The sequence below is a fragment of the Megascapheus bottae genome, chromosome 27, assembly GCF_031878675.1.
Source record: "Megascapheus bottae isolate mThoBot1 chromosome 27, mThoBot2.hap1, whole genome shotgun sequence".
Classification (NCBI taxonomy): domain Eukaryota; kingdom Metazoa; phylum Chordata; class Mammalia; order Rodentia; family Geomyidae; genus Megascapheus; species Megascapheus bottae.
In genome coordinates, this window is record NC_143535.1 from 2,384,464 (window position 1) to 2,410,084 (window position 25,621).

The 25,621-nt window shown below is 51.1% G+C and overlaps 3 protein-coding genes and 1 long non-coding RNA gene across 5 annotated transcripts in view; 3 read left to right on the forward strand and 1 right to left on the reverse strand.

The window, feature by feature from the left end:
- LOC150045408 (uncharacterized) overlaps window positions 1-12,636 on the forward strand; it is a 262,795-nt gene extending 250,159 nt beyond the window's left edge. For both annotated transcript variants that reach the window (XR_016532792.1, XR_016532793.1), the window contains exons 3-4: window positions 10,297-10,618; window positions 12,350-12,636. This is a non-coding gene — a long non-coding RNA (uncharacterized LOC150045408). The remainder of the gene's footprint in view (window positions 1-10,296; window positions 10,619-12,349) is intronic.
- Vwa5a (von Willebrand factor A domain containing 5A) lies at window positions 375-10,761 on the reverse strand. Its single transcript, XM_090319264.1, has 18 exons — window positions 10,709-10,761; window positions 10,411-10,613; window positions 9,831-10,053; window positions 9,548-9,723; window positions 9,350-9,464; window positions 7,964-8,133; window positions 7,677-7,765; window positions 7,347-7,491; window positions 6,730-6,809; window positions 4,976-5,090; window positions 3,685-3,849; window positions 3,384-3,484; window positions 2,956-3,212; window positions 2,677-2,757; window positions 2,508-2,570; window positions 1,765-1,895; window positions 1,121-1,247; window positions 375-739 (listed from the first exon to the last, which is right to left on the reverse strand). The coding sequence occupies exons 1-18, from the start codon at window positions 10,749-10,751 to the stop codon at window positions 660-662; spliced, it is 2,364 nt and encodes a 787-aa protein (XP_090175390.1). The 5' UTR covers window positions 10,752-10,761; the 3' UTR covers window positions 375-659.
- Window positions 12,637-14,637: 2,001 nt separating the features above from the next.
- On the forward strand, window positions 14,638-15,645 carry LOC150045426 (putative olfactory receptor 10D4). The gene has a single exon (XM_090319307.1). The coding sequence runs from the start codon at window positions 14,638-14,640 to the stop codon at window positions 15,643-15,645; it is 1,008 nt and encodes a 335-aa protein (XP_090175433.1).
- Window positions 15,646-21,824: 6,179 nt separating this feature from the next.
- On the forward strand, window positions 21,825-22,772 carry LOC150045427 (olfactory receptor 8G50-like). The gene has a single exon (XM_090319784.1). The coding sequence runs from the start codon at window positions 21,825-21,827 to the stop codon at window positions 22,770-22,772; it is 948 nt and encodes a 315-aa protein (XP_090175910.1).
- The last annotated feature ends 2,849 nt before the right edge of the window (window positions 22,773-25,621 follow it).

Sequence of the window (25,621 nt, forward strand, 5' to 3'; positions counted from 1 at the left end):
ATTACAGGAAGAAGAAACTCTAGGTAAGTTATACAAATGTAAGGTGAGACTGCAATCCTGGAAGAACCAGGTAAGATGAACATAAGAAGAACAATTAATTAACTAATCTTGTTGGTCATGGAGTTTGAGCTCAAGGCCTGGGCTCTGTCCCCGAGCTCTTCTGCTCAAGGCTAGCGCTCGAACACTTCAATTCACAGCCACTTCCAGCTTCCTGGTGATTCATTGGAGATGAGTCCCAGGGCCTTTCTGCCCACCTGGCTGAGAACTGCGGTCCTCAGACCTCAGCCTGAGTAGTTAAGGTGACTAGCACGAGCTGCTGATCCCTGGTTCAATAGACTAATTAAAAGACCAGACTCAACAAAGAACGTGCAGGCATTGTCATTTTAATGATGACACAACATTGACTCTTAAAGAACAACACATCAAGGAGAGTTATTTCAATGAAGCCTAAGGGTGAGAAACAGCCATGGGAGGTCAGGCTCCCTTCAGACAGGACTGCTCTTAGGGTCCTGGGGGGGCGGGGGCGGCTGTGCATCCATCACACTTACAGCACAAAACAGATTCAAAGGGGGCATAAAGCAGCAAACTGTGTCCAGGCAGGAGAGCTGAAGGAGGAGGTGGCCGAGCAGAGGGAAGTCCCTCTTCTCCCTTCCTCATCTTCAGGGGGTGAAGAGCCGAGGGTTCACAGAGCACTTGAGGAAAGCGTTGCCTTTCCTCACGAGCATGGGAACGCCGGGGCCTGGGGGGGGGGGGGGGTCACAGCCAGGCTGAGGGGCCACCGGCAGGCAGGAGGGTCTCCCATCTTCCTCATGAGCCCCACTTTATCCTTCCACCCTGGATTCTCTGTTGATCTTCTCTGGTCCCAGAAAGCCAAGGGCACTGAGCTGCCTAGCGAGGGCTCTGGGCCTGAGACATCTCAGATGGAGGGGGGCCAGGGCCACCTTCACCCCAACCACCATCTCGCCCTCCTTCTGGCATTGAACCGAAGCGGCCTGAGCCAGGCTGGTGGGAGAGTCTCTCTTCCCTCTGCCACCTCCAGGCAGACCTGGGGCATCAAGGCTGTGACAGCGCCCTGGCTTCCTCCCGCCCTGGCCTCGGGGAGCGGGGGAGCTGAGCTTACCTGCATGGCGGTGCAGCCACGCCACTGCTTTCCGCTCCAGGAGGTGCCACTCGTCTTTCAGGTCACCGCAGTTGGCGTGCAGCCACAGCACTGCCAGCATGGTTGCCCAGTCTGAGCTGTCCACCTGCTGTAGAACAGACAGAGACCTGAACTCCAGGCCTGGGTGGGGAGTCTCTGGGCAAGGCCTTCCCCCAGCTTCCCACCACACTGCCGGCGGGCGGCTGGCTGATGGCCCCTTCCACTGCCTGCCTGCAAGGCATCCTATCAGGTCCTGAATCTACAGCCACTGTCCTCTGGATCGCAGGGTGGGAGCTGTCAAGTTTTAGATCCAGGGAAGTGGGCAGGACAGTACTGGAGAGGCCTAGAGTAACTTTAACTTCTTCCTCTAAGAGGACTGGCTGGGAAGATAGCCAGATTGGAAGAGGGGGTTTGCTTTCCTATGCCACCCACACTCTGAACGCCAGTTCTACTGCCTGTCCTACTGATGCCTTCCTCTTTCTGCTTTAACTGTAAACACGGACATGAATGTAGTGTATGACTACCTTGTATTCTCCTGTCAGAAGCAGGCCCCCATCCACTCTACCTCTCGTTACTCACCTCACTCCCTGAACGATTTTCCTCTTTGTCTTTTCTTGGACTCTTACCTCGTCAGGGTAGGAAGTCTGCATCTCTTCCAACTTGAGGCCAAGGATCTGAGCCAGAGCTCCATCCAGGTTCCAAGAACCATCTGCATTTTGCAGGTACACCAGCAATACAATTGCAGTTTCTCTGCGGACTTTGGGAAGAAAACACAAGGAGGAAAGATAGGTGAGTGCCAGACGTGTGCATTCTCTGGCACCCCTGAGATCAGCTGCTAACTTCAGAGACAATCTGGAGCTGGAGCACTGCCAAGATCAAGCCATCGGACGGCCTTCAGACCTCTCCTCAGGGCCCGTGGTGAAAAGGCCATTGGTGGACCAAAGATCTAAACAAGGCAGGCAGCTGGGCTGTGCAGAGGCAAGGCCTCCATGCAACCTGTGTAGGCAGGGACGACAAATATGCTCTGTCCAGCAGAGCCACTGTAGGCTCCTGTGAGGAAACCATTTCAGGGACTGCCGTGGTGGCCGGTGAAGCTGTGGGGAGTCCATTTCAGGGACTGCCGTGGTGGCCGGTGAAGCTGTGGGGAGTCCATTTCAGGGACTGCCGTGGTGGCCGATGAAGCTGTGGGGAGTCCATTTCAGGGACTGCCGTGGTGGCTGGTGAAGCTGGGCTGGCCTTGCAAATCTTACCTTCCACCTGATGCATTTCGAGTCATTTACCTTCTAGAGAGAGCTCTAAGACAGCAGGGCAGTGAAGACCACGGGCTCAGTCCCCATGGGTCAGAGAAGCGAGTGTACAGTGAACTCACCTGTATGGCCTTTCGAGCCGGATGACTGGGAGTTCTTGCTAAGAAAAGGAGCTCTCACCACATCTAGAAAGGTGACAGACAAACACTGGTGAGCGGCCATCCCTGGAGAGACGGCGGCCCAGACTCCAGGCCCCTCGAGCCCCGCAGCCCCGCGGGCACACACACTCACCACTCCTAGGGTATGTCATGGTGGCACAGCAAACAGACTGGGGTCTGGGGTTGCGGAGCGAAGATGAAGTTGCTGCCAAGGCTAAAAAAACATCCATAGAGAGGTTGAGCCGGGCAGCCCCTCCTCTCTGAGGCAGGTAAAACAGGAGATCCGACGGCCTTTGGCACGCCCTCCCCTCTCCCCTCTTCTCCCCCCAGAGCCTCCAGCCTCAGCCTTCCACCCTGAGTGCCCGTTCTGTGAAGCCCGTCCTTTCTGCTGTCCAGGACTCCTGTGCCTCACCTCTGCTGTAGCACTGGGCCCTCGAGGCAGTGGACGATGAAAAGAGCACGGGCCGTGGAATCTCCCTGTGCGCCATGGGGCCCTGGACGGGCTCGTTGAGCTCCTTATTGACGGCAATGAAGGCTGTGAATGAACTCATGACCCCAGACTCCAGGCTGAGTTCCAGGACCTCCCTCTTATATCTGCCTATGGTCTCTCGGAAGCCCAGGTCTTTGGCCTGGAGTAAGGACTTGGCGGCGAGGCGATGGATGGTGAGGCTGAAAGGGAAAGTTCCTGAGATGTCGAGGGAAACGAGACCCACTCACCTGCAGGGCCTTGAGATGCGTTTAGACTAGAGCAGGAAAACCTGAGCTGAGGAGGAGGACGACCCGAATGGATTCGAGAAGAAAATGGATTGAAGCAGCAAAATCAAAAGGGAGAGGTCTTACTTGGCATCAGGCTTGGGCTGTAGCGTGAACGTCACCTTATTCTCGTAACTCTTGCCCTGCAGGGTGTACTTCAGACACACCTCTCCTGTGGCCTCAGTGGGCTATGAACAAGAGAAGAACGGAAGTGATGAAAAGGGGAGAGCCCTGGCTCAGGGCATGAAAACGTCCTGTGAGGAACCAGCGGGGGAGGAAGGGATGGGAGCCCAGCAGATGAACGAATGCTGCCTGAGAGCCATAAAATAACAAAATCGCCAGAACTGTACTGCGGTGAGAAGAGAATTAAACAGAAAAGGGAGCTCACCGGCATCGCCCCACTCAGCTGGGCGTAGACGATCAACCTCTGGCCCCTGAAGAGGGCCGTCTGCTCTGGGGAAACCACGCCGGTAAACAGGCCGGGAGGCAGATCCCAGCTCAGAGAGATGTCCTCAACCACAGACTGCAGAGCCCGCTGCAGGGACCTGAGTGCCTGAGGCGGGAGGGGAAGGGAAGAGGAGAAACGGGACATCAGCGAGCGCATGCCGTCACGTGACAGCACCTAGAACAAATTGCGCCAAGTGAGGTGAGCCAGGCCCACATGTTTCCTCTTTGGTGGAAGCTACATCTGAAGTACCAGGACATGATGCATTGCGCAGGACTCTCTGCTTCCCACATGGCGAGACCAAGGAGGAGCCTGAAGGTGCGATGTCTAGGGGCATCAGATCATACAAAATAATATTTATCAGAAAGAACTCCAGGGCCAGGAGTTTGGCCAAGTCATAGAGTGCTTGCCTACCAAGCGCCAAGATCCGGTTCAATTCCTCGGTATCACAAACATAGAAAAAGCCAGAAGGGTGCTGAGGCTCAAGTGGTAGAGCTGTAGCCTTGAGGAAGCCCAAGGACAGTGCTCAGGCCCTGAGCTCAAGCCCAGGACTGGCAAAAAGGAAAAGAAAACAAGAGGGCTGTTTTCTGTTTGGCCGTTTGTTCCATTGTTCACTGATATATCTTTGGGAGTATAAGGGGAGGCAGAGAAATGGAAGAACAGATGGTAAACAAAGCCAGCAAGGGTCCTCACTGGATGCTAGGTTGAAAACGAATTGTACACCCTGTGGTGGGATGGGAGGGAGAAACTGGGAGAGAGAAAAAAGAATGACTGTGATTCTACCATCAATTAAGTATTTATTATGCTTCAGGGGTGTGTGGTATAATGTGTTATGTTTAATCCTTATATTTGGATTAAGGATTTCTTTTTCCCTGCACACTGTGAAGTTAAAACTGAAAGATAAAATATGAATGAAATAAATGTTCAGGAAACATTCTTCTAACGAAGGAAATTACATAAACACCAAGTAAGAGAGAGGGTCTTGAAAAAATGCAACCAGAGATGATGTCTCTTCATGCATGTTGGTAAAATTGGGCATCATTTCACCACCCTCTCCAGCCTCTGACATCACATACTCCGTCCTTCTCCTTTGTTTTGTAGTGTTTCCACAGCTGATGGACTACAGTATGGAAGAGACACCAAAACTCAGCACTCGCCCATCTCCGCTGTCCAGTGTAACTCCCTCATGTTTCTCTCGTGTTGTCTCTCTGCATGGGCCACCAGGGCCCCTCACCTTTGACTGCATCCTGTCCTTGCCTGTGATGAACTCTGCAGTGCCGCCTGACATGCGTGCAATGTTTTTTATTAAGCTGGTGGAGGCGCCTTCACCAATACCAAATGCGAAACACCTGCAATCATTAAAAAAAAAAAGAAGGAGCTCAGAGGCAGGTTCTCTAGAATGGAATTACCAAATTAACACTCAAAGGCATACACACAGAGAGATAGCATAGTTTCTCAACCAAAAGTCTATTAGCACCATTTACTGAGCATAAGCTAGGGCCCATGAAAAGAATGCTATTCATAAGTGCTTCTGGAAGAGTCCAGGGGCGTCCTCCAAGCAGCCCCCGGCTTGGCTTTACAGACGCAGACTTCAGGCTGGCCATACGTAAGAAATCAGTCCAGGCCTGGAACTTGGCCTAGTGGTAGAGTGCTTGCCTTCTCATAAATAAGCTAAGAAGGAAAGAAGGGAACAAGAAAGCCGCAACGTTTGCAGCTCATTTTATGATGTCATTTCAGAACAGGAAAATGTGACAGGATTTTGTAAGAAAGAAAAGGAAGTTCATGCCATTACTTCAATGAAGACAGATTAAAAATCCTAAGGAACTACAAAGATGGATAAATCACAAGATAGAGGTTAAGAGAGCACCAACAATTTGGGTCTATTCAAGAAGTTCAAGGTTGGTCTAACAATTGTCTTTCAACCTTAGCCAGGGCCTCTATTTTCTTCTTTTCTTGTCTACCTTATCACTCCCCTCCACAGCTTTGGAAAGAACCTTCATATTCCTTGAAATAGCAATGGGACATTTTCCTTATTATATAATGGCCTGCCTCTTTTAAATGGGAGTTTCTGTCTAGGAAATATTTAATCAATGATCCTTAATGGCGGTGTTCTGAATAACCTAATAAGGAATATTATTTCATGAGACTTGTAAAGCAAGTAGAGGAATGAATAAAAGCAGATGTGAATTACTTGGGGGAGAATTATGTTTATGCTGAACATGTACAAACTGCCCTCCTCACAATCACTCCCCCAACAATGCAGTGCAGCCATTGTCTACACAGCATTTGCTTGTGTTGAGTATCATTAGTCCTGTAGAGATGGTTTAGGACATCAAGAAGAATGTGCATAGGCGTTATACAACTACTATGACATGTGGAAGATTCTAGAAGCAACCCTCCATAGAAACTGGATCCAGGAAAGCCAATGCAATTCTAATCAAGAGCCAAACAGATTTTTGGAGAGTAAAATGACAAGGAATTCATAGTTTAATACAAGCAGTCAAGTATGGCAAGGACAATCTTGAAAAGGGAACGGAGCAAAGAAGTCAGTGTCTGGAAAGCAGGAAGTAATCACAAAAACGACATCATCAGCTCGCAGACCCTGGTCCTGGCTGAGGCCTAGAGAAACAGGATTGGAACAGGAGCCATTCTGTGTCTACGGGAGAAAGAGGGAACTTGACTCATTCCCACACGAGGCACAAAAGGAAGCTTCGTCCATGATGACCTTCTAGTGTAAATGAAGGACTGTCAACCTCGAGAGGGTAAAACTTGAGTCAACCATGTCTCAGACCTCAAGAGCGTAAAAAGTCAACCAAGTCTCATGGGGCAGATGCCCTCTAGAAAATGGGGTCTACGTCCTGCCCGGAAAAATGAAATCCCTGTGGGTAAACTAAAATTCAACAACTATTGTGCTGTGCACACACTATGCCAACCCCTCTTGGCACTCCGGCTGTTCCGTCACCCGGATAAAATCACATTTTGTCATACCTGTGCTTCTTGCTGTTGAACTTAACTTCTTTAATTACAGCAAAACTCTCAACAACTTCTCCATCAGTAAAGACAAAAATCTGTACCAAAAAAAAAAAAGACAACTATTCAACAAGTCTATGTCTGGTTCTTTTTAAGGACTTGAAAAACTAACTTTAGAGTCTCTAATGCCTCTTCTAACTGGCATTGGATCCACCATGTTCCCTGTTGATGGAAAATGGCTTATACTTCCTCAGACCCTCGTTGTAAAGAGCCATTTCCCCTCCAGCCCCACTGGCGAAGGTGGGGTTGCTCTTCCCCAGGTGTGCTTCCTGAACAGACCTGTCAGACTGGTGTTTGGGTTTCTGCTCTTTTGCTTTCCTTGCACACACAACGTGCGATGGTTCGGGTCTGTTTAGATCCCCAGAAGCCTGGGCCCCTTCTGAGACTAGCTTGCCCTCTACAAACGAACGCTGCTCCCTAGCATGACATGGAGGAGGAAGACATACCCCTTCTCCTGTCATCTCTGTCTGGCCGAATCACACACCAATTTCCCTGGCCTGGCCAGGAGGCTCAAGGGCCTGGAGCCACGGCAGAGCCTTCCCTCTTTGCTCGTTCCTTTCCCTTGTGGCTCTCACCTGGAGCGGGTGGCCGGGGATGGCTCGCCTTCTGAACAGGCTCTGGAGTGGTGTCAGGATCTCAGTGCCCCCCAGATCTGCCGACATGAGCTTGACCTTCTCCACCGCCGCCTCCATCGTCTTCTGACTGTACCTCACGCTCTCCCTGACACACACAAGCACGCCACGCGGGTGACGCCAGGGTGACGCCACTCAGCCCGCGGGGGAGACATTGGGTGCCTCCTGGCAACCCAATGTCGTGGCAACTCTACACTCGCCCATGGAAAACAGCCCTTTCTTTTCCGTGTTGTTTTCTTCAGGGAGGAAAGGGGGACCTTTCCAGACACTCACGGGAAGAACATCTCATAAGAAGAGCCAAATCCATAGATGTTGAAATAGCAGCCCATCGGCAGACTCTTGAGCAGCAGAATCAGTGTCTCCTGAAGGAGGGGGGCAAGGAGGTGGCGTGGAGGACCCGTGGGGACGGACAGACCCCCGGCCGGACTCCTGAAGCTGACTGGCGATCTTCATGTTGGGCCAAGCCCCCTGCCGTCCTAGCCAATGGCCGGGACATCCATGCACGCCCCGCTGAGCCCACGGGAACACACAGCCCCCACGCAGAAGCAGCCTGCTCTTACCTTGGCGGCGTCTATGCGTGTCTGGGAGCGGTTCTCCTTTCCCATGGGGCACTGCATGCTTCCAGAGCAATCCATGAGGAAGACAAACTCCCCACAGGTCCTGGTGGCCTCCGAGTCCGGGATTTCTGGGTAGAAGCTCACCATGGCACAGGGATCGCCCATCAGACTGCCTGCACAGACAGCACAGCACCCCGAGGTGAGCAGGAGCTCCGACTCCTAAAGACCCCTCAGCACATGAAGTGGATTTGGCTGGGGAAGCCCAGATCTAACTCCTGGTGTGGGATGCTGGTGATGGGTGAGCTTGCAGTGGCAGCAGTGTGAAGGGTTCATAAGAACAAGAAGAAGGAAGGCTCAGGCTCAGGGAATGGTTGCAATGCTCGCCCCGTTGGCCAGTTCCCTCGCAGAGGAGCGGGGAAGGGATGTGCTAGAATTGCAATCCAAGGTTGCCCGAAGGAGGCACGTTCACCTGGAAAGGTGAGCCTTCCCCTCAAGCAAATCCGGGGATTCCCAACACAAGAGTTCAAACCAATTTGACAAACAGATGGCGGATCCAGCACATCAAACAAGCCTTCAGAGCAGTCGCAAGGACCCCACGCCACAACACAGCTCCCCTTCTTCCACGACCCAGCGCCTGTGGGACTTTGTGAACCCCTAAGGTCCACATGTGAATGACCGACAAAGTAAGGCCACAGCAGAGGACTCTGTGTCCATTGTCAAAGCCATAGCTGCAGTTTATGCTTAAGAAGTGCGTGAAAGGTGAGTCTAGAACTGAACCACTAGTATAGGGCTGGAAATTAAATGTTCCTGGCTGGTTAGTACTGAGGGTGGAGGAGAGCACAGGCTTCTCCCACTTTCCGCTCTCGCAGAGTAAGGCCAGCCTGAAAGCTGTGCCCTTCGGGGGCTGGGATTCTGTCTGAGCAGGGGCCTGGACGCTGTGCAACTGGCAGAGTACCTATGAAGTGTGCAAGTAATCCAACAAACTACTTCAAAAAAAAACACTGGACAGTCGCAGGCTCGCTTCTCCAGGCATGGCAGTTTGCACGTGTGGGGCGGTGGTGCTCGTGCTGAAAGAATCCACGAGGCTCTCACGAGACTCGGCCAAGCTAGCACACACCGGATGTACCATGAGCACAAGGTGTGTTTTTGCTCTGTCTTCTTCCAGGCAGACTCAAATTGTCTTCTCCGCGGGCCTCTTCTGCCCGATGCAGCTCTTCTTCCTGGCAGGAGTCAAGGGGCGCTTGCCGCCGTGCACAAAAACTTGAAGGTGTATAGTTACACGCGATTTGGTGCCCTACGGGGACTCGGGTGTGGGGCCCTAGATAACGTCATGGAATCGTGCTGGGGTGTTCTGTATCTACCGAATGACAAATGCAAGGAAAAAGATACCTGACTCGGCTGTGGGTCCACCCATCTCCACAACCACGCTCGGGCTGTGCACTTCCGAGTAGTAAATCAAGAGCTCCACGTCACGGTCAAACTTGTGTCCTTCGGCCAAGGAGACCTGAGTGGGGACCAGCAAAGGATGAGGTCAGAGCCCGGCCGTGGCGGGAGACAGAGAAGGCTGGCGCCAAGGGCACTGACTACCTCGGCACGGGTCTTGCCATCGCCGAGGAACAGAAGGGGGCTCAAGCTGCAGTTGGACTCGACCCTCTGGATGCCGTGCTGGGAGCTGAACGAGGCCGTCATGCTCAGCGTGTAGGGCAGCTGCTCCAGGGGGGTCAGAGGGCTTTTCAGGTCCAGGCTGCTGTCCGAGGGCAGAGCTGCCAAACCAAACCTCTGTGTTGGTGGTTTTACCCCTCTCCACCCGGGGGATGGGGGTTCCGAAGTCACCCCGCCTGTACTGCCAGAGCAGGGGCTCTTCCCTCACCTGACAGGTGGTATCTGGGATTGAGGACGGCGGGGAGCACATAGCGCAGGGCCCCGTCGGCTTCCAGGGGCAGCTCCTGGACGTAGCGCAGGGTCAGAGCTACCCGGGAGCCCGGCTGGAGGTTCCCCACATTGCAGCGGAACACGTCCCGGGAGCAGGCGTCCTCTTCCAGCAAGTAGGCCTGGTAGCCTTGGGCCAGCGCCTCCTCGTACTTTTTCTGGGCCTTGGGAGAACAAGGGGACGGATGACAGATGGCTGAGGATGGAGTGCAGAGCACAGCCCACAGGCGCCACCAGTCCAGGGCACACACAGCCCCGTGGATGGCGCCAGAGTGGTGGGAGGCATGTGCCGTCTTGTGGGTGTCATGGGTCCACTTTAGCTGTCCCTAACGCAGTCCCCTCTCCCCTTATCATTATTATTATTCATGCATTATTGTTTATGCTTATTATTATTGTTTCCCCTTTAGGCAAATAATAGAAAGCAGTGGCTATTCACCATTGGAAAGGCTGGGTTTTGGGCGCTTTAAAGAGTATGTCTTCAGGAAATGGGAAGTGAGGGAGAATGCGCCCCTCCTCCTCACCTTCACCTTGTCCTGTAATTCTGCTACGATCTTCTTGTCATCCACGAGCGCCTCGAAGCTGTAGACGGCGGAGTCTTCATCCATGGGAAAGACGAAGAAGGCCTCCAGGGGCACCTCCTCCTCGTTTTCATAGTTCAGGGTTGCAGACACACCGGCCACAAACTCGTGGATGGATAAGTCCACAGAGATGCTCTTCAGTGCCACTGAGGTGAGAGCAGGGTGACCGTGGTCAGCACCCCACTGCCAGCCACAGCGCGGGAGCTTTGCTAGGTACCCCGAGACACGGGCTCAGGCTTACCTGGCTTGTTCTGACCAGCTAGCAGGCCACTGGCTCGCACCATGGTGGAAGGACGTTTCTGTGAAAAGATTCATTGTGAGCAGAGGGACTTGTGAGCCTTATCATCCACTCCCTCACCTGACACGCTCGTCTCGAGCAGAACAACACATGAGAGGGGTGTGAGGTGGCCAGAAAGTGGAAAGGCAGGGAGGAGTGGGCACAGATGCCAGTAGGAACCCTGAGACTTACCCGAGCCACTCTGCAGGAGGTCACTCCGCAGGAGGTCACTCAGACACTCACCAAGCCCACCTTTTCAAAAGCATTTATCCAAAGGTCACAGTCAAGATACAGTAAAGCCACGTGCGCGGTCATGGTCATTGCTGTACTACTCACCAGAGCTACAGGAGTATGTGTGTGTGTGTGTGTGTGTGTGTGTGTGTGTGTGTGTGTGTGTGGAGAAAGAAAGAGAGAGCGAGAGAGAGAGAGAGAAATACATAGAAACATGCTCCTGAAATATATATATATATGTATGAAAATGTTATGGACCCAGATAGATAGATAGATAGATAGATAGATAGATAGATAGATAGATGATAGATAGATAGATAGGTGGGTGTGGATGGATGGATGGGTGAGTGGGTGGGTGGATGGATGGATAGATAGATAGATAGATAGATAGATAGATATTACATTCTGACCACAGGGCCAAGCAAGCACAGGAGAAGCCAAGGCCGAAGGGTTGAACAGGCTTCTATAGGAGGGCAGGCAGAGGAGACTGGAGCTGGGAAGGATCCAGTCTCCCATCACACCTGCAGGAAGCCTCAAGCAGGAGACTCACAGAAGCAAAACGTGGAAGGGCTGTAACCCCCCCCCCAACCCAAGGTTGACAGAGGACGGAAGCAGACCCAGGTCCCCTGTAATGAAAATAGCATTTGTCTCCAGAGTCAAAGGGCAACACAAGCCCCTGACTGAGGCATGTGCTTGGCTGTGTCCTCGTCCCCTCCCTTCCTGGCACACGGCATTATCTGGGGAAAGAATTACTTCTGTCTCTCCAGATGGAACCTCAGAAATATTCCTACTGGGAGAGAATGGAAGGGGGGGCACCGAGGAGAGGCCTTGAATTGAAGGCCATGGCGCAGACAAGGGGGGGAGGGGAGGGGCCACAGGGCCCTCTGGCACAGCCAGCCACACCCTGCAGCCTGTTGCAGGGGGGACCATGGAGGCGATTTAGGGTAGCCCTGGTATTTCCAGCCCTGAAGTTTTCGCTTCCCTGGCATTTACGAAAGGAGAGTGAGTGCCGGTGGATGCACAGAGGCCCCGGGCGCTGCAACGCTGGGCTCGCGTGAAGATGAAAAGCCTCACTTCACAGCATAAACAGGGATAAAGACAGAAGCTATCCTTGAGAAAGAAGAGGGGGGTCAGGGGCGGGGAGACAGAGAAAGATGAGGAGCAGGGATTCTAAGCTGAGGACCAAACACTGCCTGCTCACACCCACTTCTCCCCACACGGCCAAACCAAGCAGACACCATCCAAGATTACGAACCAGGCTGGAGATACAGCAGCCCCTCGGCTCCAAGGCTGGTGGGGGGAGGGGGGCAGTGGGGCGGGAGCTCCTGGTGGTCAGATGGAGGCCTCGACTGGACTCCCCTTCTTGCTCTCCAGGTCCCTTCTGCGGCCTCCAGCTCTGAGTCACCAACACCAAACCAGCTGCAGCCAAGCCAGCTGCAGGGAAGCAAGGCCCGCCTCCTTCTAGGGACCAGCCACAATGCAGTGGTCTCTCTGGCTAAGGGACCGAGGGAAAATTCCTAAGCAAATGCTCAAACATCTGCTTTGGAAGGAAAACAAAAGTCTTTTAAGTTTAGCACCTTTGCCTTTTTCTTCCCTCTGGCCTCAGCAAAGTTCCAACTAAATGGAAGAGACCATTTATCAGGTGAAATTGCTAGAACCACAATCCTTCTGTGTCAGTCTTAATGAACAAAGCTGTCCTGGGGAAAATGTCTGCTAATAAGACCCTTATGGGCACATGATTATCTTCTTCCCTCTGATTTGGGGCTTTGGTCCCTAGGTCATCCCCAGGGGATGGGCACACCCTTCTGCCCCAGGGCGAAAGCAAAAATAACAAAACTGGGCGGGGAAGTTGGATGAGTGGTAGAGTGCTTGCCTAGCATGCATGAAGACCCGAGTTCCATTCCTCGGTACCACATACATAGAAAAAAGCCAGAAGTGGAGCTGAGGCTCAAGTGGTAGAGCTCTAACCTTGAGAAAGTCCAAGGTCAGTGCTCAGGCCCTGAGCTCAAGCCCAGGACTGGCAAAAAACAAAAAAACAAAAAAACAAAAAACAAACAAACAAAAAAGAAACATGTTCCGATACTCCAGGGCCTCTCACCCCTTCCCACCCCCTTCTCATAGCAGTGGGCCTGGTCCTGCCCTGTGGACAGCTGTCACCTCTGCTCCCCTGCTGGCTTCTGGCCACAGGGGCAACATTAGAAAAGAAATTGGGTTCCCTTGGAGCTATGGCCTCCAGAAGTTGAGGCTGCTGGGAAAGAGCCATGCCCACGCTCTGACGATATTCCACTGCCTCCCCACTAAGGTCTCAGAGGCTGCACTGTTCGCAAGCGCCCAAGACTGGATTGGCATTGGGGGCTTTCCCTCTCCCAGCTGCTCCAGGCACGCTCACTTGCATTTGAGTCAATCTTGTGAGACTGTGCAGTGACACTTGAATCATTTGTTCACAAAAAACACCCCATGAAAAATAGCAACTTTTAACATGAACATGTGGATATGTGATATGTGTCAAATGAACCTTTTCAAAAATTAGCTCTCCATGAAACATTGCATGCAAAATAATTATCGGCCGGGCAAAGTGGCTCATGCCTGTAACACTAGCTACTCAAGAGGGTGAGATCTGAGGATCATGGTTCAAAGCCAGCCTGGGCACTAAAGGCTGTGAGACTCTCACCTCCAATTAACCACTAGAGAACTCGAAGTGACGCTGTGGCTCCAGAGGTAGGATGGTAGCTGAAGACCTCAGGCACAGCACCCAGGCCTCCAAGCCCCACCACTGATCAAAAGAAAAATTATCTTCCATATATGTAGTGTCTGTCTCTCTCTCTCTCTCTCTAAATTGCACTAAGTAGTTTATTATTGTACTGCTTAATAAGGCTTCTCGGGGATTAGAAGATTAATACCCACAGGAAGACAAAGATGATTTACAATCTCCTGTTTGTGAAATTATTGCAGTTCCTGGAGAAAACAGGACACAATACTTCCCTGGGATGTGTGGCATTGTGCTGGACACGGAGTCAGGGGGAGAGGAGCTGTGCAGAGCCTCTCCAGGTGGGGTGGGGATCTAGACCGGGGAGGGTCTTCCTTCTGCAAAGAAGAAGAAGGGAGACTCCCCGCAGAAGCAGCCACAAGGGATCCCTGCCTGCCGCGTAAGTGCCCAGGGCGTGGACTCTTTTGTTTTCACCCTCAACATGTGATGACAAGTAGACAGATGATAGATAAATAGAAGATAGACGAATAGATGGAGAGATGGATGGATGGATGGATGGATGGATGGAGATGCATGCTGATACATTCATACCTATGCAGACAGATACATAGGTAGCTAGAGAGGTAAGAGACATAGAAAAGATAGAGACACACAGAGACACGTAGACTATTGTCTTAGACAAGGTTGACAGGTGACTATGCCATTTACAGATGTCCCTTACACTGGAAATCTTAAGCAGGAAGAAAGTCACCATTTTTTCAAAATAAACTAGGAAAAGGATTCTTTACGACTGCCATCCCCGAGGCTCCCTGCTGCAAAGTAATGTCTGACACAGATCTGAGTGGAGAGTCACAGCTCTGGGTTCTGAAACACAGGCTGCCAGGTTCCTGGGGTTCCTGAATCCCGGGACTCACCCATCGTACCCACACCGGCAGGCGTGCGCTCTCCCGGGACGATGGGGAACCGGTCGTGGGTCGGGGACTTCACGCTGCTGGGCATCCCGGGCTCGCAGGGCCAGGACGGGGCCCTGCTGCTGCTGCTGGGCGCCGTGTACGCCTGCGCCCTGCTGGGCAATGCGCTCCTGCTGGCCGCCGTGGCCACTTCGCCCCGGCTGCGCACCCCCATGTACTTCTTCCTGGGCAACCTGTCCGTCTTCGACCTGGGCTTCTCCTCCTCCACCGTTCCCAAGATGCTGGCCTACCTCTCCGGGCAGAGCCGAGCCATCTCCCTGCCGGGCTGCGCCGCCCAGCTCTTCTTCTACCACTTCCTGGGCTGCGCCGAGTGCTTGCTCTACACGGCCATGGCCTTCGACCGCTTCGTGGCCATCTGCCTCCCCCTGCGGTACAGCGCCATCGTGAGCCCCGGGGCCTGCGCCGCCCTGGCCTGCGGGACCTGGGGGGGCGGCTGCGTCCACGCCACGCTCCTCACCTCCCTCACCTTCCAGCTGCCCTACTGCGGCTCCAGAGAGGTGGACTACTACTTCTGCGACATCCCGGCCGTGCTGGCCCTGGCCTGCGGGGACGCGGCCCTGGCCCGGAGCGTCAGCTTCACCAACGTGGGCCTATTGTCCCTCGTGTGCTTCTCTCTCATCCTCGGCTCCTACACGCGCATCGGGCTCGCCGTAGCCAGGATGCGCTCGGCCGAGGGCAGGCAGCGAGCCCTTTCCACCTGCAGCGCCCACCTGGCCGCCATCGCCTGTGCCTACGGCCCCGTCATCATCATCTACCTGCAGCCCAGCCCCAGCCCGTGGCTGGGCGCCATGCTGCAGATCCTGAACAACCTGCTGGCGCCTGCGCTGAACCCGCTCATCTACAGCCTGCGGAACCAGGAGGTGAAGGCCGCCCTGAGCAGCCTCCTTCCCCGGGGCAGCCCGGCCTCGCACAGGGCACGACCAGCACAGGGGCCGCGTGCCTGCCGCCGCCCCAGGGGAAAATTCCCACCCGCAGACTCCAGGGCGTCCTGAGATGGAAAGCGCTCTGCTTCCGGGTCCTGCTGGGGCGATGGTGTGGAAGGATCCGGGCTGTGTGGCTTCCACCGCATTCAGAGAGAACCAGGGAAGCGAATGGAGTAAAGCTGGAAATCGGATGGAGCCTTTACTGTATTTTACTGTCTATAAATGTATCCTATGGTTTTCAGAATTCCCTGTGGTTTCTTATGAAATAGAAGGCCTCTGAGATATTTGCACTGATTGTAGTCTGGTTTCTACGGTGCCTGCGTTTTGGTTACGACGTGAGGCCCGGTGTATTTTCCACTGGTGCTGATATTTCTTGTTTTATTGACGTATTTTTACTGGTGTACATGAGTTGTACGTGAGCTTTCCACCAGGCACTTCCATACCTACTTATGGTGTCTTCAGGTCACGCTCTCCCCCCCTACGCCCTCACGTCCCTGGCCCCTCTCCACTTCTTACAACAATTCCCTCAGGTTTCAGTATTTTATTTTCATACATCCATACAAAGTACTCCAGCCACATCCGCCATCCCTGCTCACCATCCCCGCTCCCAGCGGCACTACAGAGCCAGGACCTGCTTTGTTTTCCTACCACTCACCCCGTCCAGTGTGTGTGCATCACTCGAGGGTTTCTGCAGCTATCCACGCATCCGTGGGGAAGTTCTACCTGTTCCACCTCCACCAAAGCCTCTCTGCCCCAGCCCGGTATATCGCGATGCTCGCAGTAAGTTTTCTTCTGTGAGCTTCATCCACAGATGATATGTCTCTCAATACTCGGCACTCACCTTCATTTTCATTACCTCTCCCCACCAATCAGCTATACTATTGTGAGATACAGATAGACAGGTAGGTAGATAGAGAGACAGATAGATCATGTATGTACTTATGCAAATATTTGCATACATGTTGGTATTTTAGGAAAAGCTTCTGCACTTCAGACAGGGCACATTTATTCCTAAGCTTTGTGGATTCTCTTCTGGCATCACTAATCACCCTGAGACATTCCTCAGTTATTATGTCTCTGTGAGAATGAAGAGAGCACCCCAGGCCCCAGATGGGCTCGGAGCAGGGCTGCTCTCTACTCCATCACCTTGTAAATTCCCATGCCGCTGATGAAGCTGGCCTGGCGGTCTGGGTCTGTGGTAGCATCTGCTAGAGGACTCAGCTGCACGCGTGTTCTACTTTGTCCCCTTAACCATGAGGCGGTGGCCATTTGTAACTATGTGATAACACTTAAAACTGTTTCCTGCCAGTTTTAACATGATGGTGATTTGGGCCTGACTCACAGCCATATTGCGCATTTGTTATGTCCCAAGAAACCCTTAGAAATTGAGTATTGGAAGCCAAAACTGTATTTAAACATCGAATTTGCAAACCTACCAGCTTGGCTATAAATTATCCCTTCACTGTGCTCAGAATGCTTGCAATCCACCGTCCTTGGATAAAATCAGCTAACCCAGCACCTTGAGTATCTCACATCCACTCTCAGATGGACACTTTGATGAGGGCACAAAGCTCAGTGTCAGGAAGGTTCTGTCTCACTTGGTACTCACACTGGTGTCCCTGCTTCTGGAAAACATCAAAATCCAAATCTGAAGAATAGCTTCCATTGAATGCATGCCCCCTCCTCTTTTTCAACATCATAAATTATACCACTTTAAGTGGAGTAGTCTTTATTATTATGATAATTGCCAAATAATTATATCCCGGTGGGATCACTCCTACTCCTGCACTTATTACCTTTATACTAGAAGGGAACTTTTCCCTCTCTCTTGTTATTTTTAACAAAATGACATTTGCAATACTGAGTAAAGTTTAAGACAGCACTTTTCCTATTCTGTTGAGCTTTTAGTTGGAAAAATAAATGAGATAATTCACAACGTAAGTGCTCCCCTTAAAGAGTATTCACTCCATTTTTAGATGAAGGGCTACAAAGATATCAAAGAATGTCTTTGTTCCCATCTGGATAATTCTTATTCTTTCCCAAGTCTCAAATGTGAACTCTATCATTTTATAGAACTATCTTATTTGGGTCCTGGTGGCTCATATCTATAGTCCCAACTACTCAGAATGCTGAGATCCAAGGACCAGAATTCAAAGCCAGCATAGGCTGAGAAGTACATGAAAGTATTGCCTCCGATTTATTGCTTATAAAGTAAGCCTGGAGTGGAAGCTCAAGTGGTAGCATGCCAGCCTCAAGAGAAAAAGACAGGTAAGAGCAAGAGATACTGAGTTTAGCTTCACTAAAGAAGAAAGGAAGGAATGAATGAAGAAAGAAAGAAAGAAAGAAAGAAAGAAAGAGGAAGAAAGGAAGGAAGAAAGAGAGAGAGAGAGAGAGAGAGAGAGAGAGAGAGAGAGAGCCTTTTAAGTGTGGACTTCCTTACATGGTTTAGAGATAACAGGAAGGCTTGAGGAAGGACTGTCAAATATAAGATGATAATGAGATGGAAAAAACATTTGGGGGAGCCTGCAATCCTTCCTAAGCAAATACTTACCTCTTGCCAGTCTTTTATATAAATACTAGATGAAGTACGGACTAGGTAAAGACAACAGCCAAACCATAACTGGGTTTATTCATTCGTTCATTTATCCATTTATTTATATAATGATTTATTTTAGGACCTAGGAGACAGGTAATAAACATGGGCACTTTAAAGAGTGATAGATCAACATGTTTGAAGACAGAAGTTTGAAGACAAGAGGAACTGTGCCTGGCACTGTGGACATGATGCCAGATTCATTAGCAACGAACAAGGAGCTAATGAAAGAAGGCGCACCTGAGGGGCTCAGGTGTGCCTCCACCGATCGCGTGTGGGGCAACTGGCACTGGCCACCACATCAGAGAAGAGGCGGCCCTGGGCGGCAGCCTCTCCACAGGAGCCTCCTGGCCTCCAGATCTCCACAGCGAGCGTGAGAACCAAGGTGAAAATGAGGAGGGCAGAGCTCGGAGAATTCACATGGCCAGAGTGGTCTCACAGGACGGGCTCAGTCAAGATGGGTGCTTTCCTTCCATCTGGTGGTGGGGGCTCTCCACCCCAAGTCCCTCTTACCCCCCCCCCAGATCTCCTGGGCTTGGGCTTGGACTTGGGTTCGGTAGCCTAAGACAGCAAATGCTCCTTCTCCATTCAGAATCCCTGGAAGCCTGAGCGCTGCACCAGGGCCAGGCTGGGGCGCTCACGGAGGGAAGTAAGAGCTCCACGGGCCCTGTGGAACCTCATGAGGCGAGGGAGCAAAAATGTGCGACATCGGGAGAACGGCAGAGTGAGGAAATACAGCACAATAATCACCACCATCTTTAAAGGGACTGAGACTCCAAACCTTGGGGAATTCCTTCCCTTTGGGGGCAAACACCTCACTGACCTCTGTTGTCCTTGATGAAACCTTTGGGGACCTGGCCTGCCATGTCGGCCACGTCTGTCTTCCTTGCAGTTTCCACTCTCCCCTCATCTTCAGTGGTTTCTGTTTCCCAGAGCCTGCTCTCAAGATGGTGCCAGCTTTCAGGGACACTGGAAAATGTCGTGAGCCTGAGTAGCTACATATGGCTCCTCCCATGCTTCCTACGCCTATGAAAAAGTAACAAGGCCAGAGCCAATACTGGGGGACGCCTCGCCGCATTGGGTCATCTTTCCAGGCTCACGAGCTGCAGAATCCAGTATAAGATGGCATGGATGCCAGCGCTTGTGCCCTCCACACAGCTGTGCCTGGGGCATGGCCTGCGGGGGTTTCCGCCCAGGAATGGACTCAGGGCCAGCCGGGGTTGGCGGCTGCTGCTGGTCATCCCAGGGGTCTGAAGAGTGTGGTTCAAAGCCAGCCTGGGCGCAAGAGTCCATGAGATTCTTCTCTCCGGTCCCTTCTGAAGAGCTGGAAGTAGAGCCCTTGCTCAAGTGGCAGGGCACTGGTCTTAAGTTAAAAAGCTAAAGAACAGTGCACAGGCCAGGCTCTGAGTTCCAGCCCTGGGAATAAAATAAAATCTTCCTAGGATGGCCTGGCCATCCTAAGACCCCAGTGTCTCCAAGAGGGACTGCCATGAACAAACCCTGTGGACCACGTAAAGATGGGTGTGTCAGCAGCCACGGAGCTGACCCACCCACGTCCCCCGAACACAGCTTCCGGTGGACAAAGCAGACCATGCCGAGGTCTTTTCCATGCCATCTCCCACACTCCTTGTCCAGACTCAAAGTTAGCCATTTCCACAACAGCTCTGGGTGCCTGCATCACCAGCCCGTCCACGGGAGTGCAGTCCACACACCGCGGCATGGGGTCACTGCTTCTAATAATTCCCTCAGCCCGTGTGCACGTGTGCACGTGTGAGTGTGTGTGTGTGTGCATGCGCACACGCATAACTGTGTAGAAGTGCTTATGCAAAGCATATGTGCAATGAATTACAAGTGTGTCATTTATTCCTGCATCTACACTGACACAAACAACAGTGCATGAAGGAAGGTGCATGTCTGGAAAACAGTTGAGAGACACGTAAGGAGCAATTTTTGATAATTACAAATAATTGTTTCTCCAAAACCTGAACTTGACATCACGCCGACTTCCTGGGCCTGTTCTTATTTTGTCACCCTTAGATACACACACACACACACCACACACACACACGGCCATGCTCTAGCATTTCTGGGGAACTGCTGGCTGTTATCACTGCTCATTTGTGGGATGTGACTACGACTGTTGTAGAAATGTTCCTTTCTGTGGGACACCCATACCCAGTAACTTTATCATGTAACACAGCATCTCTACACTGTTCATTTTCCTGGAGTCCCTCATGTCAGATTTCTGAAACCGCTCCCCACCCCCTTCTAAGACATTGTGCTATGAAATGCCTTAAAAACATAGTAAGGAGATATATAAGAAGTAATTTTTAATAACTACAAATAATGAACTATTTCTCCCAAGCTTAAGGAAATGGGAAAGGATTGAGATTATGGCTTCAAATATTTCAGAGAGAACCCGCTGCATTCTGCTTCCTGGTCCCTTAAGATGGTGATTCCTCTGGTGTTGGGACACTCAGTGTCATCCATGGCATAGCTGATGAACAATGCAGACAAACACTGAACAGCAGATTTTAATTACATCCCAACAGCTCATCCCTGGGGGAAGGAAGTCTTGAGGGCCTCTCTTCCTCCCTGCTTTATGACACCTCTTCCATAGCGAGGCTGCTCAGAGCCTGGGCTGCGAGGAGGGGGTCCTGGCACTTGGTTGACCGCGTGTGTGAGCATCTCACCACGTGAGGTTCACATCCTGACCCCCAATCCATCAGAGAACGGAAGTCTTCATTCATACTGCCACAGCGACCTCAAGAATCTCACCGAACCTGTGGCTCGCTCACCACCACGACAGAAACTTCCAGGAGGATTCAGAGTGAGTACCTGGGTTCTGTTGTCCCCGAACCTGCCCATGTCACAAGGCTTGGGACGTCCTGAAGTCCAGTCTCAACATGCGATGGGACTTTCCGAAAGCTACCTGAAGATGATCGTCCATGTTTTGCTATGACATGTCAGATGAGAGAAAATTGTCTTTGTCATGTCTCAACACATGTTTCTTTCAATTATGTGTAACAGGATTGGGCTAGTGAGACGAAATGAACCAGCCAGGCTGTAGCTGGGCCTTTTTAGATAAGAAAAATAAGTCCAGTCTTGATCTGTGCTGTGAGGCATAAGAATTTCTTAGCACATTCTATGGAAGTCATCAGATCTGTTTCACGTTGAGACACTGGGTATGCTAATTGCCATTCTTACTGCATGGAACACAAACAAGGAGGGTTTTTTGTTGTTGTTGTTGTTGTTGGGGTTTTTTTTGTTTTTTGTTTTTTTTTTGCCAGTCCTGGGCTTGAGCTCAGGGCCTGAGCACTGTCCTTGGACTTTCTACCACTTGAGCCCCAGCACTAATTCCGTCTTTTTTCTATGTATGTGGTATCAAGGAATTGAACCTGGGTCTTAGTGCATACTAGGCAAACACTCTACCACCTGGCCAAACGCCCAGCCCAGATAAGGAGGTTTTTATCTGATAGTTACTTACCTATCTCATATTGACGGTAATCCCAAGATTTATGACTGCTAACACACAGCTGAAAGCCCCAGAGAACTGGAGATGCCTGCCAGAAAAGACTAGAATGCCTTTTCATGTCTTAATATTTGGTGAGACAATGCATTCTGACCTTAGGTTTTATTTTCTTTCCCTACATAGATGCCCCAAGGAGACCTGGCCCCAGGGAATCACTCGCCGGCGACCGAGTTCATCCTGGCTGGGCTAACGGAGAGGCCCGGGCTCCGGCTGCCCCTCCTCCTCCTCTTCCTGGGGGTCTACGTGGCCACGGTCTTGGGGAACCTGGGCCTGATGGCTCTGATCCGGCTCAGCTCTCCCCTGCACACCCCCATGTACTCCTTCCTCAGCAGCCTCTCCTTCATTGACGTCTGCCAGTCCACCGTCATCGTCCCCAGAATGCTGGCGGGCTTGGTGGGGGAGAACGCCATCTCCTACCCACAGTGCATGGCCCAGCTCTACTTCTTTCTTGTCTTCGCTATCGCCGAGTGCCACATGCTGGCTGCCATGGCCTACGACCGCTACGCGGCCATCTGCCACCCCTTGCTCTACAATGTCACCATGTCCCCTAGAGTCTGCGCCTGCATGGTAGCTGGCGTGTATGGCGTGGGGTTGATTGGTGCCACGGCTCACACGGTCTGCATGCTGAGACTGGATTTCTGTAGGGCAGACATAATAAACCAATTCTTCTGTGATCTTTTCCCTCTACTAGAACTCTCCTGCTCCAGTATTTTTATTAATGAAATGATTGTTCTGTGTTTAAGTGCATTTAATATCTTCGTCCCCGCCCTCACCATACTGGGCTCCTACCTCCTCATCCTCCTCAGCATCCTCCGTCTTCGCTCCGCCGCAGGCAGGGCCAAGGCCTTCAGCACCTGCGGCTCCCACCTCTCCGCCGTCCTCGTCTTCTTCGGTTCTCTGGCGTTCGTGTACCTGCAGCCGTCCTCGGTCAGCCGCAAGGAACAAGGAAAACTGTCTTCTGTGTTATACACTACTGTCGTTCCCATGGTGAACCCCCTGATCTACAGCCTGAGAAATCAGGATGTCAAAATGGCCCTGAAGAAGTTCCTTGCAAAAAGAATGTCCACATAGGAAGAGTTTGATGCCATAGCAAGTTATTAAAATTAACTCAAGTCTTGGAATCCTGTGACAGTTGTCAAAGGTAAGACTGGAGGCCTAGGACCAGACATTCTAGAGGCAGCGGCTGTCGGGCTACCCTGCGCTTCCTGCACTCAAAGTCACTTGTATCGTGTCCAGACATTTCGGAGAGCTGCTTACAGCCTTCTCCTGGCTGGTTAGGCTTCGTGTGCTGGGACTGTGGCTGTTCTCGGGGTGGTGAACGCCGCTCACCTCGGCTCTGGCCCCTGTGCTCTCACTACAATGATACTTGGCTCAGGTCGCTGAAGCTGTGGCTAAGGTCTGTTGAGAATGGGGCTCCACACATCAAGTATTTCTAACTCACCCTTTCCTGTGTACCTGTCCTCTACATAACTTTCATGATGATTTCATATTTCATTTGTATTGTAATTGAAGTAAAAAATTTAAAATCCATTCTCATTGTACAAACAGGAGGCAAAGCCGAGAGCCCCAGCTTGGACTTGGTCCCCCCCTTCTTCTTTGTACCCCCTTCTTGTTACATACTCGGATGTCTCCTTGTCCTGCTTTCCTCTGCTTTGGGGCGGGCATGACACAGATGTCATTTCTGCACATTGGATGTGATCATTTCCACTTCCCTTGGTCTTACTCTCCTCTTCCAACACTCTCCTTCTCATGCCTACTTCCATGAATGACTAGACCCGAGTGTTGGTAACATTGGAATCTGGGTCCTGAGGCCAAGCATCCAGGCTCTTGCACGTCCCCACCATCAGACTCCTCCACTGAGGCAGGCCCAAGTCTGCGGGCATCACCCAGCTATTAGTAATTGCTATTGCCTCGTTTCTGGAATATTCATGAACCTCTGTCCAACATCAGCCAGTCCTACGGACCAACAAAGCATGTCCTTTGTGTTTATCTTTCCCGTTACCTACGTGCCCGTGCAGAAATCCCCTGACCTCTGGAACAAGGATGTCAGTGTGGCCTGGTGAAAATACTAGATAAACTTTACGGTGAACAGAAACAGTAGGATTATGGTGCACGATATCTCAGCCATTGACGGCTGCAATGTTCAAATTGATTTTGGATTAGTACATCTGTGATCCTTCCCCCTTATTTGGTGGAACTTTATTGTCATTATTTCTTCTTCATTTGTACTTTGATGTCATTTGCCTTGTAGCCTTTATATCTTACATGCACCACTGGGGCACTGATTAAATACTAAAAGTGATGTGGACCCAGTCCATTCGCCTCACCTCTCGTTTCTATGCAGTAGGTGTGAGCTTGTCTCAGTCCTCCTTAGCCACAGGCAAATACCACTTTCCACTTCCTTCCGTGCGTTCCCTCAAAAGGGAATGAATCATAGGGCTGCAACAATTGCAGTCTCTCATCTTTGCACAGTCACAGCCTGCGCCACCCTTCCATGTGTTATTTAACACATCTTATAGCCTCTATCACCTAATCAGAGCTTTAAAATCTGAGCTACAGATATAGGCCTAAGATCCAACACACCTCTGGTTTCCCCTTTAGTTTTCTAATTTGTGTTTGCCTGCTTGTTGTCAGGGTTTCAACCTAGCTCATTTAACTTGCCTCACACTGCATCTTTGCAGGAAAAACAATGACTCATCACTGTAGTACACAAGTTTACACACTCCTTTCTACACATTTTTATATTGTCTTTCACAGTTGCAGCAGAGTGAAGTGGATACTTCCAGTGTCCTGATTTTGTTTTCATTTTAAAAATAAATAAAACAATCAGGACCCAACAATGGAGCTCACCCAGGGAAGTGCTGCTGTGTTTATTTCCAGTCCTTACAGATACCTCTTCCAGGGAGAAAGCCACTATTAATGAATTTTACCCCCACTTATTTGCCTTGAGTTTGCTGGTACTTAGAAGAAAATGAATCCAGCACGGTGGCTCACACATGTGATTCTAGCTGCTCAGGAGCCTGAGATCTGAAAATCGAGGTTTAAACCCAGCCTGGACACTAAACACCCTTGTCTCGAATTAACCATCAGAAAACCAGAAGTGGAGCTCAAGGAGTAGGGCAGTAGCCTTGAGCTGAATAGCTCAGGGACAGCAGCCAGGCCCAGAGTTCAAGCCCCATGAATAAAAAAAATAAAAATAAAGGAAAAAAAGCAATAACACACTATATGCAGGTGCTTCCTGACTTGATTGTAGAATCCAAACAGTGAGGCTGCCGTGGACTAGGCAGAGAGGTCCTCGGTGTCTGAGACCCACAGACATCACCCCACACCAGGATGTCAGGTGACTGCCCCGCTGAGTACATTCTCTACTAAGCCACCCTCTCAGAGCAACCCTGGGGAAAGCGCACACCACCCTGCAGCAACACATAGGGTGGTTCACGTGGATTCACGACTGCCTAGGCCAAGGGGGCGAGGTTGACAGGGATGGGTTGCAGAGAAATACAAAAAAAGAGTCTGGGGTGTTGCGTGTGTGTATTTGCTTTCTCAATTCAGCAAGTGACTTTATGGGTTAGCAAGTGTGTCACATTTACCTGAAATTATACACTCACAATGTGCTACTGCTGGGAGTCAGTTACACCCGGATAGACCTGGTGAACTTTGGATAAAGAAATGAAAAGATAGGGACTGGGAATTTGGCCTAGTGGTAGAGTGCTTGCCTAGCATACAAGACAATTCCTCGGTACCATTTATATATAAATATGAAGTGGTGCTGTGGCTCAAGTGGTAGAGCTCTAGCCTTGAGGAAAGCCCAAAAACAGTGCTCAGGCCCTGAGTTCAGTTCTCAGAATTGGCAAAAAAATAAAATAAAATAGAAATGAAAAGACAATGCACAATTATTTGCACTGCCAAAATGTTATGCT